General features: G+C 38.4%; 2 protein-coding genes across 2 annotated transcripts; one reads left to right on the top strand and one right to left on the bottom strand.

The window, feature by feature from the left end:
- The first annotated feature begins 5,104 nt into the window (after positions 1-5,104).
- On the top strand, positions 5,105-14,814 carry LOC146689424 (uncharacterized). Its single transcript, XM_085436649.1, has 11 exons — positions 5,105-5,161; positions 5,849-6,428; positions 11,749-11,888; positions 12,009-12,148; positions 12,253-12,346; positions 12,473-12,596; positions 12,714-12,973; positions 13,058-13,236; positions 13,392-13,527; positions 13,616-13,934; positions 14,021-14,814. The coding sequence occupies exons 3-11, from the start codon at positions 11,826-11,828 to the stop codon at positions 14,110-14,112; spliced, it is 1,407 nt and encodes a 468-aa protein (XP_085292775.1). The 5' UTR covers positions 5,105-5,161; positions 5,849-6,428; positions 11,749-11,825; the 3' UTR covers positions 14,113-14,814.
- Positions 10,048-11,070, bottom strand: LOC146689425 (general transcription factor II-I repeat domain-containing protein 2B-like). The gene has a single exon (XM_085436171.1). It carries the CDS (start codon positions 11,068-11,070, stop codon positions 10,048-10,050), a length of 1,023 nt encoding a protein of 340 aa, XP_085292297.1.
- Positions 14,815-16,477: the final 1,663 nt, after the last annotated feature.

Genomic DNA, 16,477 nt, shown 5'->3' on the forward strand with positions numbered 1-16,477 from the left:
GTTACTTGCCGGCTTGTGTAGGTAGGTAACAAAAGCTCAACACTGCCCCTAGCATCCTGGAGCACTTCTGTTTGGCTTTTGTACGTATTTTGGAGTTTTTACGTGCTTCTGAGTTTTTACGTGCTTCTTAGTTTGTACGCGCTTCAGGGTTCGTACATGTTTTGAAGTTTGTACGTGCTGCTTTGTCTCTAGGGGCCACCGTAAATATACTTTTTTTTATTCACTCCACATAAAATGTAATAAATAAATCATATAATACAAAAACCAACTATTCACAGTTCAACTTTTAACTATTTAAATTTTCAGCTTTTTCTTTTTAAACAAATTTAAAGTGAAACAACACAAAACACTGCAAACCACAACACAATTACATATAAATTAAACTATGAAAACAAAAAGAAGATGCATATTCTCTGTCATATGGGCCTGCATAAATAAACTTTCTCAATCCTTTATCATCCGCAACTGAAAATAGTCGTGGATGATCACTATACCTTTCTAATGTGATGTTGTTGTCCCTGGCTTTCTTTCTGTCTCTCCCTCCTGCTCTGTGAGTGTTGCTACTGTGAGTGTAACTACTGCCCCCAAGAAAAATAAAATGCTATTTTTCAATCATCATTTCATTTATTAAGGGAAAAACGCTATCCAAACCAGCGAAAAAGTAATTGCCCCTTTTTGTTAAATCATGAATTAACTGTGATTAATCAAAGATTTTTGGAAAGCTAAATTCAATTTCATCATCTGATTACTACCAGACCTGTTGAATCAAGCAATCACTTAAATAGATCTTGTGAGACAAATTCAAGTACGCTAAATGATCTCAAAAAGCAACACATCACACCAAATTCTAAGGCTTTGGGACTCCAGTAAACCAAAGAGAGCCATTTTCCACAAATGGAGAAAATTTGGAACAGTGGTGAACCTTTCCAGAATGACCGGCCTTCCTAAATTACTCCAACAGCCCAGTGACGACTCATTCAGGAGGTCACAAAAGAACCCAGAACAATATTTAAAGAACTGCAGGCCTTAACCTGTCTCGGTTAAGGTCAGAGTTCATGATTCAACAATAAAACATTTTTTTTTAAAAGAGACTGGGCAAAAATGGCATCCATGGGAGAGTCCAAGGAGAAAGCCACTGCTGGCCAAAAGGAACACAAAGGCTAATCTCACATTTATCAAATAACACCTTGGGGATCCTTTCTGAAAATATTCTGTCGACTGATGAGACAAACGGAGCTTTCATTAAGCTTTGTTTAATATTAAGATTTGTTTGATGATCTAAAACACATGTGTCAAACTCAAGGCCGGACATTTATATCTAGCCTGCGAGATCATTTTATATAGATTTATTATTATTGTTATGCATGGCCCGGCGATATGAGGCGCTAATAACACACAAACTACAGTTCCCATAATGCAGCACTGCAGCCTCCTTGCTGAACGCTAGCTAGCTGGGAACATTCCCGCATCAATCAAGTCAAACTTCTATTATTGCGAAGCTAGCCCCTCACAATGGCGAAGAGACCGGTGGGAGGCTGAATATAGGGCTTTGGAGTTGACGTCACGTTGCAGTGCATTGTGGGATCGCGGTGCCATGTCAGTAGGCCAGAAAGCAAAACAAGCGCACAATGTTGGAGTGTTGGAATTCGGACTGCCAGAACCAAAATCAGCGCAAAAGACAAAGGGCTGTATCGCGACCGATTGCGCCCAGACGCCAAGAGACGGTACTTTGAAAAAATTGCGTGCATTGGTAATGTGGACCCGTATGAAATAAGGACGTGGAGTGGGAACCCAGACGACCACTGTGACCTAGTTGTGTGGACACAGAGAGACCTTGCTGTGATACGCATCTTCCCTGATGTGGATTTCTGGGAACCGCGTTTAAAGCAAGCACAAGACTTCTTCCTTAAAGTGTGCCTTCCTGAAGTTGTTGGGAAATACTTCTCCAAACAACGTGCTGCTCTAAATAGCCTGTAATGTTTCATTTTGTGGTTCAAGATTGATGCCAGCTGTGTGTTGACATGTAAATAGTTTGCATTTCATTTTTTTTTCTTTCAACATTATGTTTATTAAAGTTTTACATATATACATATATAAAGTACATACACAAACAAATTTACACAATAAACGAAACACAAGGTACATTCAATGAAAGCACTTGAGTCCATGAGACCTCTGACAGATTTTAAAGAATAATTTTCAGATTGCAGCATATGGTTGTGGTCCTGTACAGGGAATAGCTAGGCTGTCCCTGTCTCATACAGTAAACCAGATAGATCTTTAGTCCCAATATACTGGATGTAGCGCCCCCAAATTTTCTGGAAAATTTCTTGTTTATCTTTTAGAGTATATGTAATTTTCTCTAATGGTAAACATAAAGATAATTCTTTGAACCTTGCATTTCATTTTTATGTACTTGCTAAGTACATGTGAACAGATCAAGAATAAAAAAACAAACAAACAAGTATACTATTCTTTTCTGTTTTATTGAAACTACTTCACACAAAGTACAATTATTTACAATGAACTACACATGCAACACAACAGCTTTATGAATACTCAACAAGAGCAAGTTTCATTTGGCCCTGGTTTGACCACCACACTGGGGCACATATTCACCAAAACACAGCAAACAAGCAAACAAGCAAGTCTTTTTGCACTTTGACATTTGTTTTACTTTTCAGATCTGAAACCTATAACTTTTATACTGTATGTGTTTTGAGTCTACGGGGACTTACTTACTTTTAGCACGTTTAGCAGTTGATATTGGCTTCTTTTTTCAGTACTGGAGCTTCCTGCTCATTGAAGACTTTTCTAAAAGGAAATGCTTAATCCAAAATGGCGTTTTAAGGGCTTGGATTAATGTCAATTTCAGCAAATATTCTTTCTTATGTTAAAAGAACATGGATCTCTGTCAGTGATAACTTCTGACTTTATAACTCAAATTTTAAGAGAGAGCTTCACTGCTAAACTTTCATCTGTGTGGGGTTCAAATCCCTTATTCAGATTAAGATTAAATGTGACATTACATTGGCAAAAATTAAATTTACTTGAATAATGTGAGTATTGGAGTAAGTACTTGAGTAATTTTTGAATAACTTTAATTTTGTAATGTGCATATTTTATGAATAATGATTTTTCAATACTTTAATCTACTGAATAAGTAAGAATTAGACTTAATAATCTTTTTACTTTAAAAAGGGAAATTGTGTACAATCTTTTATTCTCCAAAATGCACATAATAAAAATGTTTTGGGGAATGTATATGCTTTTTAAAAACCAATTGCTTCTTACCTGATGCATGCTATAACTTTCAGCAAAACTGAACTAAAATTTGTTAACAAGCTTACCAAATAAGAAATGTTTTGCGAATTTTCTTTGCAGAGCGACTGGAAAGCCGGCTGTTATCAAAGCCCACATGCCCTAAAAAGGAGGGCGCGCTGGCCAGTAATGAGTTCATCACTAAGTTTAAGATAAGAGTTGATCAGAATAGAGGCGATGATGAAAGTCTGGAGCATCAGTTGGAGGCTGCCAACCTGTCTGATGAATCGTTCGAGGCCCAGACAGAAGTCAACGGACAAATATGATCACAGACATTTTAAAAACGCGAGTTGAGAGTTAAGGGGGAAAAATATTGTAATAAGTATATATTTGAATTGCACACTAAGATATAAAGTGATGGCAGCGAGCACAGTGTTGCAGGATTTAATTAAAAACACATCTGACTAAGACCAACTGAAATTTAGAGTTGTGTATAATAAAGTTTATTCATGATTAATAAAACAAATCTATAATATTTTTCTTTCTCTTTTGTCCATTTGAATCTCGCTACAGCTTAAATAAAAGAAAAGAATGTGTTTTGAATAAATTAAACTCTATTCTCTCTTTTTCTTTCTTTCTTTTTTTCTTGGTGGGTTTTCATTTGCAATCAAACGCAACATTATACAATTATATAGTATAGTAAGAAATATCCTTTAACTTAATTTAGTATTTGTTTTTTAATTTTTGTTTTTATTGTTTCCCCTTCAGTTTTGTGCTTATCACATGTTCTAATCTGACATATTATGCAGTAAATTATTTTTGCAATAACTTAACAGGCCATTGTGGGAGCCAACATTCACTTATCAAAGACATATTTGTATATTCTGTGGGCTGCTTTATGGTTGTGTCATTTAGAAACATAAGCCACAACAGACTTCCACTGGAGAGTACTTAAAAATTTATTTTTATGTAAAGATATTTTAATAACTACTATACTAGGAGAGAACCTATTGTTACATGGATTAATTGTACAAACTGTAGAGAAATAAGTTTAAGCGTGCAACTTTTTATTCATTTTTAACTGTATTAATGTTTTTATGTTGATACAGCCGCCTCATATCTGTTTCCTCAGTGTTTTTTAAACCATGTACTCCATCTATGAGTAAGAACATGAATAAATTCCTTTCCAAATTTGTAGTTCTTTTTTCCAACTGTTTTTAGTACATATGTAACATTTCTTTACACACAAATGCAGGTATTCTTTTGCACCAAGACGTTAAAGAAATGCTAAGAAAAAATGAAAATACTACATTGCAACCTGTGTGTGTGTGTATATATATATCTGTATCTATATAGATACAGATATATATGTGTATTCGTACCCTTTTTTCATCATCTAGTTTCCTGTGCCAGATCTTCTACTGATCGACTGAGGCAGACATGTAAAAAAAACATGAACTAAAGAATATTTCTGTATATAAACAGGACTTTAAATCTTTATCAACAGCTACTTTAGAGGAAATTCTTCAATAAACTGCAAGGCTCAACTCAGAGGACAAAACCCAACCTGTTATAAATAGTGTGACAGCAAACTTTCTCTTGTGTAAAGTTACAAATAGGAGTAATTATCCACAGGAGCTTTTATACATAATGAAGTTATAATTCGTCCTGTAGAAATTGTACACAGTAAATTTCCCAGTGTTAAATCAGCAGTGTTAAAGTGTATTTACTCTAATAGAGTCATTATAACGACAGCTGGAGCAAAACGCCTCCCAGTGTGGGCGCGGAGTTAAAAGACTGAGTGTCAATGTTACTCTAGATAGAAAGCTCCTCCCACCACAGACTCCTTTTCAAACCGAGAGAATTTTTCACGATGCCATTTTCTTTACATCAGTTACACGTAAGTTATTCATATTCACTTATTAAAACCAACAATTTGACATTTTAAACACAGGTAGCATGTTAAAATAAGGTTACATTCCTTTTGTCCATGTTTATTATATATTTCATTTTGTACCTGAAGCAAATGTGACACTGTCTGTATGCTAACGTAAGGTTGTTAATTAGTGTTGGCTAAGACTGTAAGGCTTGTTAATTTATTTCAGTGTGTAGTGGTGATTGTGTTGTGTTCTAGCATGTTTGAAATTCCATTAAATTAAACCCTCCATGTGTTGGGAGCTACATATTAACATTAGCTAGCTAACAGCATTTTGGCTAACCTTGGTGCACGGGCAATTCGCTTGTTATTGCTACATTTTAAATTATGTAAGGCAATCATTAACTAATTAATATTTTACACTAATGTTACATCTTTAACTTCTTTTTGGATACCTAGCTATAGAGGTCGTTTTCAGTAAGGTTATTGTCTTATTTCAATTCCGCTGTCTTTAGCGATTTTACAGTTACAGTGATTACAACCAGCAGGCAGTATAAACTTGATAAAGTATCCAAAATATCCAGGATTCAGTTTGTAATGTTTTCTTTTAGTAGTTTGAACTTAAGATGGCAGTGTTTGTATTTGTAGTGAGTTAACTTGATGTTAACTAATGATGGTATTGACACAAGTTACCTTTTTCCATTTTTCCAGAGGGGCCGATGGCGATATGGCAGCCTCGCTTCTGTCAGTCTGCATCAGGGCAGCTGTGGCTACAACTGTAGTTTGCCTCCACCAGTGTGTGAATGTGAGAGTGAATGAATAGTGGTATTGTAAAGCGCTTTGGGTGCCTTGAAAAGCGCTATATAAATCCAATCCATTATCATTATTTTGGTTAGCAGACTGTTCAGTATGTTAAACTAAAGATGAACAAAATACTGACTCCCTAGTGCTAAGTTAGATCAGACAAATGGTAAAAGTACTAGTAATTATTTTAGTTTTGTATTGAGGAATATATTTCATGTAGGTGAAATACTCATTTAGTACAGGGCTTAAAAACTACAGCCAAGGGGTTGACATACATACAGTGTAAGAAATAACAATGCAAGGCTGTTTTACTGGTATTTATGGGACTGGTTTAATATTCACATTTTCTGTTTACAGTAGTTCAATGAAGAGCACTGACTATAAGAAATTACTGTCTACAGGAAGCATGCTGCTTAAAGCAAAACTGGGAGGTGTGCAGAAATTTGCTAGAGTATCTGAGCCAAGCCTTAAGGAATTTTGATTGCCGGTAAGAAACCAACATGGTATAAAAAAGGTGTTCAATGTGCTTTAAGTTCTTTTTGTTATTTAGTCTCTTCAAACTGCATTTTATGATTAATTGAAAATGATCTACGTTTTGGAATCATCTTAGCTACGAATGTATATTTAGTGGAAAAACTGTATAATGTGAGTGTAACTCCTAATCTACCACTTATCAAGCATGTTACTGGCGCTTAATAATTTAGTTTTTATTTGTTTGAGTCACTTTTGAAAAAGCTAAGCAGAAGTTATTTGGAGACGACAGTGACTGCCGTTGGTTGAAAAGAGAGGTAAAAAAAAACTTCAGTGGTGTTGCACACCATTTTATATTATTTTTTAAGATAAGATAAGATAAGATAAGATAGAACTTTATTAATCCCTCGGGTGGGTTCCTCTGGGAAATTCGACTTCCAAAAAGCACAGCAACGACCGAAGTTACAGCTACAGAATTGTTATATATATATATATATATATATATATATATATATATATATATATATATACACACACACACACATATATAAATACAGAGACAAATATAAATAAAATATACAAAGGGGATAAATAGAATAAATAGGAATAAAAAATAAAAATACAAGTGAATTGCATATTTCAAGTATTGAGTCTATTGCACTGTTGACTATTTACAAAAAGTATTGCACAAGGTATTGTACAGTGAGGTGAAGAGGCACTACAGCTTAGTTGTTCCCCCCTCCTTTGTCCTCCTGTTTCCCCTCCCTCTCCCCTCCAGAGAGGAGTTAAACAGTTTGATGGCGTGTGGGACAAAGGAGTTTTTAAGTCTGTTAGTTCTTGTCTTGGGGAGAAGCAACCTGTCACTGAACAGACTCTTCTGATTGTTTATGGCCGTGTGCAGAGGATGCCCAGCATTGTTCATAATGTCCATCAGTTTCTTTAATGTCCTTTTCTCTGCCACTGTCACCAGAGTGTCCAGCTTCATGCCGACCACAGAGCTAGCCTTCCTGATCAGTTTCTCCAGCCTGGATGAGTCCCTCTTTGCTGTGCTGTTCCCCCAGCACACCACAGCATAGAAAAGTACTCCAGCAACCACCGACTGGTAAAACATCCTCAGGAGCTTCCTGCAGATGTTAAAAGACCTCAGCCTCCTGAGGAAGTACAGTCGGCTTTGGGCTTTTTTATACAGGTGCTCTGTGTTGCATGACCAGTCCAGTTTATTGTCCACCCACAGCCCGAGGTACTTGTACTTGTTGACCACCTCCACCTCCTCCCCCTCTATCTGAACCGGCAGTGGACGTTCTCTGGACCTCCCGAAGTCCACAACCAGTTCCTTAGTCTTTGAGGTGTTGAGTTGCAGGTGGTTTGTGTGACTCCATGCGACAAAAGTCATTATTTTAAAGTCATTATTCAATACGTTGTTATTGTTAACCCTTTAAAGCGTCAGAGCTGCACGCTCCGTTTTGTGTAACTATTTTTAAATCCCTGTAGAACCTGAACCGTGTAAGCTAGCGCAATAATTTTTTTTGCATATGAAACCAGAGGAGTTGTACTTACATCTTATGCCATCAGCTTGTCCTCGGTCACGGTTTCCTTCCACATATAGCTTTGCAAAAACTGCATAAAAAGCGCTTGCAGCAACAAAAACATAATATTCCAGAAACACGCTTTGCCGATCCGATCAGCTGTTCGTAACACTTCCCACAGTGAAACAGAGGTCAGCGCGAATTATAGCATGTCCGCCATTTCCTGCCCAAAACTGGAAGTGACGTCATTTTCGTGGAAAATGTAGTTTTTTACTTATAGGCCTTAAAAGCTTATACTGGTGTTTTTATAAGTCACGTTTGACTTTTCTGAATAGTTTCTGCTTAGAACTCGAATTGCACTGCTGGAAATAGTTTATTTTGATGCACCTGCTGTTTTCTTTGCAAATTTGCATCATAGGATTGTTTTTTCGTTTTTCCTGCAGTATATAAAAATTGGTGTATCTCCAAAATAAAACTATGAAGACACTCAAAATAAATTTCCTGTTGTTGTAAACTATTTTTTGCAACTTTTTTGTATTTAAAGTTTTGAGGGATAAACCTCTTAAATTTCTCCAAGTAGAAATGTATGTAAAAAACAAACAAAAATGATTTTCAATTTTTTTGTAGTTTATTGCACTTTTTTGCAATTAATGTAGTTACTATAGATTTAATGCATACATATTATTAAAATATGGGCTATAACAGTTGTATAGCAACTTGAAATGCTCCTACAAATGGCACTACAACATGTAAAAAAATAACATAAGCTCTGGCGGACTTGGTTCTATAGTAGGTCGTAAGGGTTAAATAAATATCGTCAAATAATCGAGATCTCAATTTCAGTGAAAATAATCGTGATTATCATTTTTGCCATAATCGAGCAGCCCTAATGTCATGTAATCTTTTTGTTTACTCAAACTTGTGTGCTTGTTTCCAGCATTTGCAAAGTTTGGTGTGCCAGCTGTAACAAAAGGAGTGAAAGTTTTTGATAGTTCAGGGACTGAGTTGGATGATGATATATTTGAGGATATAGTAACAGATCCCTCAACTGGGGTACTAACCATCAAATATGAAAAAGGTTTGTTTGAGTGATGTGTGTTTCACTGGATGTCATTTTTTTAGTATCATTATTACATTGTTTATTAAAAAGAGTTTATAAAATGTGTCTATAGAGCAGGGGTCACCAACCTTTTTGAAAGTGAGAGCTACTTCTTGGGTACCGATTAATGTGAAGGGCTACCAGTTTGACACACACTTCTCAAATAACAAATTTCCTCAGTTTAACTTAATTATGTGTTATCATTAATAATTAATGATATTCATCTATGTACGGACACTAATTATGTTAATTATTTTTCACCATAATTATAAAGAATGCAAGTAGGAAACAAGGTAGGAAACATAAATATCAATATGCAACGCTTTATTTCTATATATCTCTGCAAGTATTTACATTTTGAAGTGATCACTTCTACAACATTTTCACTTACCACTAACAAATTTTAACAAATCATGCACTGTTACATACATTATTTTTGTATGTATGTAACATACAAAAAATCAACTTTCAAATTTTACAGAACTTTTCACCAAATTGGCAGCATTTTAAAGCAAATTGCCACTGAGAACATCTAATATGGCTTTCTTTGTCTGTTAGTGGGAAACCTGGCATTGCATGCTGTTCACCAGTGTGTTGTAATCTGGGGTATAACTTGACACTGCAACTCTGAGTGAGTCTTGCAGATGTGCATCGGAGAGGCGTGTTCTGTGTTTGTTCTTGATGAAGTTCATGTCAGAAAAGGCTGATTCACAAAGATAGGTTGAACCAAACAGGCTGGCAACCTTCATAGCTGCTGTGCAAACACCACTGTACTTTTCTGTGTCAACAAGGCACCAAAAGTTTGGTGCACCCTGATAGGCTTTGAGGTGGACGTCATTTTGCAATGTTACAATTTCGATTTCCACCTGTCCAGCATCCAAGCTGAACATTGAACTTAGTTGCTCAGCAATGCATGTTGTGTCCACATTCATGAAAGGATTGGAAACAAATGAGACGCATGGCTCAAGCTGATCAAGGTCACAAAACCTGTTCTCAAACTCTTGACCAAGTCAGTTTATGACTTGAGTGTACTTTTCTGCAACTTTGTCAAAAGTCTCAGATGCAGAAGCATTGTCTTTCAGCACCATCTGCACAGAAAGAAAGTGCAGCACCTTTTTTCTCTGTAAATGCACAGAGAAGATGCTCATCTGGGCTTTAAATCCATTTAAAGCACTTATCATGTCAGCAACAGTCTTACCTTTGCCTTGCAGCTCACAGTTCAAATGGTTCAGTTTCCCAGTAATGTCTGTTAAAAACGCAAGGTCAAGTGTCCACTCAGTGTCCTCCAGCAGAGATGTGTCTTCCCCTTTGGATTGCATGAACTCCTGGATTTCACCCAAAAGTGACAAAAAACGAAGCAAAATCCGTCCCCTGCTGAGCCATCGGATTTCCGTATGTAGTAGCAGGTCACCATATTCAGCTGACAGCTCCTCCAATAGCACCTTGAATGTTCTGTGCTGTTTAGCTCTGGAGCGGATGCTGTTTATGATCTTCACGACGGGAGTCATGACGTGCTCGAAGCCGATCACCTTTGCGCATAATGCCTGCTGGTGAATGATGCAGTGGTAATGCATGAAGTTTGGGAACTCTGTGTCACCTTTACAGTGAGCGATGAATCCCGTATGTCGGCCGATCATAGCAGGAGCCCCGTCGGTAGTCACTGATACCAGCTTTTCCAACGGTACCTTTTTCTTCGCGAAAAACTCCTTCACCGCGTTATAGATGTCAACTCCCTTCGTTGTTGTCTTTAGCGGCAGTAGTGTCAGAAGTTCTTCTTTTGTGGAGAAACCATCAAATACCATCCGGATAAAGACCATCAGCTGTGCTGTACTGCTGCTGTCGACGGACTCGTCACACTGGATGCTAAACCAACTGCACTTTGCCAGATCCTGATCCAACTGATTGGCCAAGTTCCCGGACATAGCCGACACTCTTCTAACAATTGTAGTTGCCCCCAGCTGGACATCAGAGAGAGTGGAGATTACATCGTTTCCATATTTCTCGTCTTTAAGCACAGTTTTTGCAATTATCATCATTGCTTCTTTGAAAACCTCCCCGTCTAAAAATGCCTTCTTTTTCTTAATCATGAAATGTGTAGCTCTAAATGAGGCTTCGGTTGCTTTTTGAGAGTTTTTCACCGGTCTCGTGAAAAAAGACTGCTGTTTGCTCAAACCTGCCTTTAATTCGCGGGCCTTTTCCGCTCGCAGTGTGCTGCCCTTTGGGTAGTTAGCATGGTAGCTTGTGTGACACGTTCGGAAATGTCTCTCCACCTTGTGCCGCTTTGCCGTTGCCACAGTTGCCCCGCAAATGAGACACACGCATGAATCTTTCACAGTGGTAAAAAAGAACTCTTCCTCCCATTCACTGTGAAAATTATATGTTTTCTTCCTTTTTTCCGCCATGTTTTCCTCATCTCCTCACCTTTGCCTTTGCTGGTCTTCACGGCAACTGTTTCCGTGGAGACCAGCTAGCACTAAATATTAGATCATGATCTAATATTTAATAATAAACTTTTTTTTAATATATTATCTCTAACAAATTAACACCAATGCAATTGCGAAGAAAAAATAAAAATAGATGCAGCTTACTGGTAAGTTGTTATGGTGAGCTATTTTTAGAACAGGCCCGCGGGCGACTCATGTGGTCCTTGCGGGGTGACCCCTGCTATAGAGGGACCATGTAAACTCATTTGTTTTGCTCCTGTTTTTGAGGTCTGGAAACAGCTGCTGCAGAAGTGTCTCCTGAGCAGTCCCAGTTATCATTGCCACATTCATCAGATTCACAGGATATGGTCATCCTTTCAGACAGCCCTTTGAGGAAACATCAGAAGCTGGATGCAGAAGTTAAGCAAGTAAGAGTTAGCAGATTTCCACATTCTTCTAACAGTGTCATTTTTGTTTGTAGTTTAAGTGCTCTGAACTGCAGTGGTTATATCAACATGTAGAATGTTTTTTTTTATTGTGTTTTCCAGTTGGTGGAATCGATTCTCACCAGCAAACCTGGTGGAGAACGTATAATAAATGAATACAATCGGACCAAGTCCCTGGTGGATGAAACCAGAAGAAAAACATACTGGTCAACATACTTGACAGACTTGACAGAAAAAAATGGGTAATTTATTTCTGGCCCTGTGATTTTACTATCATTTTCAAATTATTTTAAATCTCTATGAATTCCAGGGAAGCTGACTAGTTCTTTTCCTTTTGATCTTGCAGTACATCACCACCACGACAGGTAAAAGAAATGTATGCCAGAGGAATTGTAACCTTTTTCTCTTACCTCAGTGGCCTGTACTCCAAAAATGGCTATGTAAGTAGCCCATAGTAATAACTGATACAACCAAAATCACGTTTAAACATTTTAAATCCTGCTAAAATGTATGTTCTTATCAACTCTTCATTGTTACATAACTTATTTTGTTTATTCATTTATCAGTGTCTGTACATGTCACTCTCCAAGGAACATTATTATGATGGCGAGGGTAGCACCGGGTACTTGGCCTGGAGGATTAAAGCCATACAGAGATGCACTGCTAAAGGGAGGCGATTATCATCTGGAGGTAACATTTATAATTCAGTGGAAATACATAATACAGTTCCACATTGTGGTTCTTTATTAATAATGGTTATTAAATGTTGTTATTAGTTTTGATAAAGCTGTATTTCATATTGTCTAGCACCAGGAGATGGATCATCGAGTGAAGACCAGTGTGGTGGACCAACTGTCAGACGAGAGTTGCAGTTTGTTACAGAGAAGTTACTGAGTGAGGATGAGTGCAAGGAAGCAATCTCTCTGATGAAACATTCAGCTGATGAAGACACAGTCAAGAAGAAGATGAAGTTGACATTTGTTTATCGACACAACATGGTCCTTGGCCTCCTGCTGTCAAGCAACATACTGTCTGTTTTTCCACGTTTCAAAGATATCAAAGGCTTGGTGAATATTTGTCATTACTTTGACAATGTAAACACACTTTAATATTTTGTAGATAGCAGATATAATTCTCTATCCCTGTTACAGATCGAACAGGATTTTGTACTGATGTTTGGTGAGGATGTATCAGGCAGGTTGCTGGAGAGGTGGCCAACAACATTCAAAAGAAAGATTATCCAACAAGGCAGAAAGCTTCCTTCTACCAGTGACCTGGAAGAACTCTTGCTGGCAGCTGACTCACCTGAGGATGTCACTGAAGTTAATTGGTGAGCTGTTGTTTCTTTGATTAGCACATTCATAGCATATATAATGTTTGTCACAGAACAGTTATCCTTTTTGTCTTTTGGGTCTACTCAAACATTTTATCAATGCATTGAAATATGTTGTTGATGATGACTCAACTTTATTAAAAACAAATAATTTTTGCAGGCTGGGACAGTGACCTCTCAGCAATTCTATTGCTATTACATCTGATTCCACCATCTGGTCAGGGTCGGAAGAGACCAGGAAAGGTGTCAGCTTCTCAAGCAGAAAGGCGTCTTGTGGTCTTCAAGAAGGTTTGTGTTTCTTTTCTATTTTTATGTTATGAATTACCAGTTTAAGAAACACTTGATTCTTATTGCCTGTCTGTATTTGTCTTTTCAGACTGGAACAAATATCCAAGAGCACCTTGATTCCATCACTACCAGCACTCAACCCTACCTCCTGGCTGTTGGGGTGAAAAAGAATGACATCCACCGGTTCTTCATTATTCTTGACAAGAATGCCATGCCATGCAAGTCTACCTCTTCACTTGGTACTGTTGATGAACTGTTTAAAGCACATTTTGTGTTTGGCACATCTTACAACACTATGCTTCACAACATGTACATGTTCATCCAGACCACAGGTTTTAGAAAATATTTAAATACCAAACACCTTAACTATTTTGACCAGCAGGCTGACACTGATGTTAATCTACAGCCTGATAGAATAGAATAGAATAGAATTAGAATAGAATTCAACTTTATTGTCATTGCACATGCACAGGTACAGGGCAACGAAATGCAACTGATGTGGCAGTTAAAGAAGTTAGCACTACAGGGGAGGTGATGTCAACTAATGTAGAAGAAACACCCACAACATCTGAAAAGGTCAAATAAGAGCACTTTGGATAGGTGTGCCTCTGCTGTTGCACAGCTCAGGGCAGCTGGATTAAGCCAATCTACTGTGAGTAGTTTTGTCTCCTCAATGGAGGAAGTGTTTTTTGAGATTCATACTCAGGCTAAAGATGCAGCCTTACAGAGCGTACCTTTACAGTACACCACAAGTAAAAATAAATATAATAGTAATAAAATAAAGCATTGGGAGTCCTTTAGTCTGGAAAGATTAGCTTTAGGACCAGGAAAGATGGTGACACTTGGAGAGCTGGAAGAAGGTCCAGAATTTGCTTGGAGCTGTGTTGTCTACCAGTTTGTTTTCAGCTAAGTGGATAATAACACACAGTACAGAGTACCGCCCTGACTTTATCATCTGTACAGATGTAGTGTCTGAGATTCTGCTTTTTTGTAAGATCAAAAGTATTGTTGTGAAAGATGACATTGTGTTGCTCTGCGGAAAACTGATGGAAACCCTGTGTTTTGATGACCATCATCATGCATTTAGGGTCAGACTGCATCCCAATATGGTGCTGAAGGTGTTGAACATAAATGAGCTGTGTTGCTTCTTCAAATCAAATATGGCATTTCAGATTCCTCCCTGTATATTGCCGTTTTATGCCGAACTAAATTCATTGTTTTAAAGTGTTTTATACACTACATGAGATGTTTTTATATTTTGAGCCTGACATAAAAATAAAGCTGTTAAATGTATTATCTAGTTGTGGTTTTTGCTCACTTGTTTTATATGTAAAAGCATTATTAAAAACCAGGTTTTCATGCTGCAAAACAGTGAATTGAGTGTAAAGGTAACACTACAGGAAGAGTTTTAGTAACATTACTTGGTGTAAAATTAATTACAAATTTTACTCTATGAGAGCTAATTTTTCACTAGAGATTAGTGTATGAATAACACAGTATAGAGTAACATCAACTCCCATCAGAGTTCTTTGAACCCCCAGTGTTAATTTCAAATAACACAATTCAGTGCCGCTGGCCTCAGGTGGCCCCGCCGCATGAAGTTGGGGCGGGCATATGTCCTGAAATGCTAAAAGCATTGCCGGGTTTGCTTGAGCATGTGATGTCAGAGCAGCAAGAGGACCTAATTGCCTTAATTAGGGATTATACCTGTTTATTCGGGGATGTGCCAACTGCCACTACGGTGCTAGAGCATGACATTGATGTCCAGGGCGCTAAACCTATTAAGCAGCATCCTTATCGAGCCAGCCCCCATAAGCGCGTGCTCATGAAACAGGAGGCTGACTATCTGCTGCAACATGGTTTAGCGAAGCCCAGTCAAAGCCCCTGGAGCTCGCCTTGTATAGTGGAGTCTAAGCCAGATGGCTCGCCCCGTTTTATTACAGACTTCCGGAAGGTGAACTCTGTGACTGTGGCTGACTCACATCCTCTCCCAAGGGTTGAGGATTGTGTGGACAGTATTGGGACTGCTCAGTATGTCTCCAAGTTAGATCTTCTTCAGGGTTACTGGCAGGTCCCTTTAACTGAACGTGCCTCTAACATCGCTGCCTTTGTTACACCCGATGATTTTTTACAGTACACAGTCATGGCTTTCGGCATGTGTAACGCTCCTGCCACCTTCCAGAGGCTAGTAAATAAAGTCCTCCGTGGTCTGTCCACCTGCAGTGCCTACCTAGATGATCTAGTAGTTTACACTGAAACATGGCAAGATCATTTGGAAACGTTACAGCAGGTATTTCACCGTTTGGCACAAGCTACCCTAACTCTCAACTTAGCTAAGTGTGAGTTTGCCAAAGCTACTGTGACGTACTTAGGCAGGGAGGTGGGACGTGGACAGGTCCGGCCCATAGATGCCAAAGTGGAAGTGATTAAACAGTTTCCCACGCCTACCACCAGGCGTGAGTTACGTCGGTTTCTAGGGATGGTGGGCTACTACAGGAACTTTTGTAAGAATTTCTCCTCTGTAGTAAAGCCATTGACTGACCTGCTCAGCCCAAAGGTTGAGTTTAGCTGGTCGAGTGAGTGTCAGGATGCTTTTGAGAGTGCAAAAGCCCTCCTCTGCCATTCTCCTGTGTTAGCTGCACCTGATTTGACGCGGCCATTCAAACTCGAGGTTGATGCCAGTGCTGTCGGGGCTGGGGCAGTGCTGTTGCAAGAAGACTTGCTGGGTTTGAACCACCCCGTTTGTTACTTTTCCCGCAAGTTCAATAAAAATCAGTTAAACTACTCCACCATTGAAAAGGAGACCCTGGCTTTGTTGTTGGCTCTTCAGCACTTTCACGTGTACCTGGGGTCCAGCATGTTGCCTCTTGTTGTGTACACAGACCACAACCCACTTGTGTTCCTGGCTCGTATGTTTAATCATAACCAGCGCCTTATGCGCTGGGCTCTG

The sequence above is a fragment of the Copadichromis virginalis genome, linkage group LG17 (assembly GCF_057382275.1).
Source record: "Copadichromis virginalis isolate Kocher_CV1m ecotype Utaka linkage group LG17, C_Virginalis_male_GT1.1, whole genome shotgun sequence".
Taxonomy (NCBI): domain Eukaryota; kingdom Metazoa; phylum Chordata; class Actinopteri; order Cichliformes; family Cichlidae; genus Copadichromis; species Copadichromis virginalis.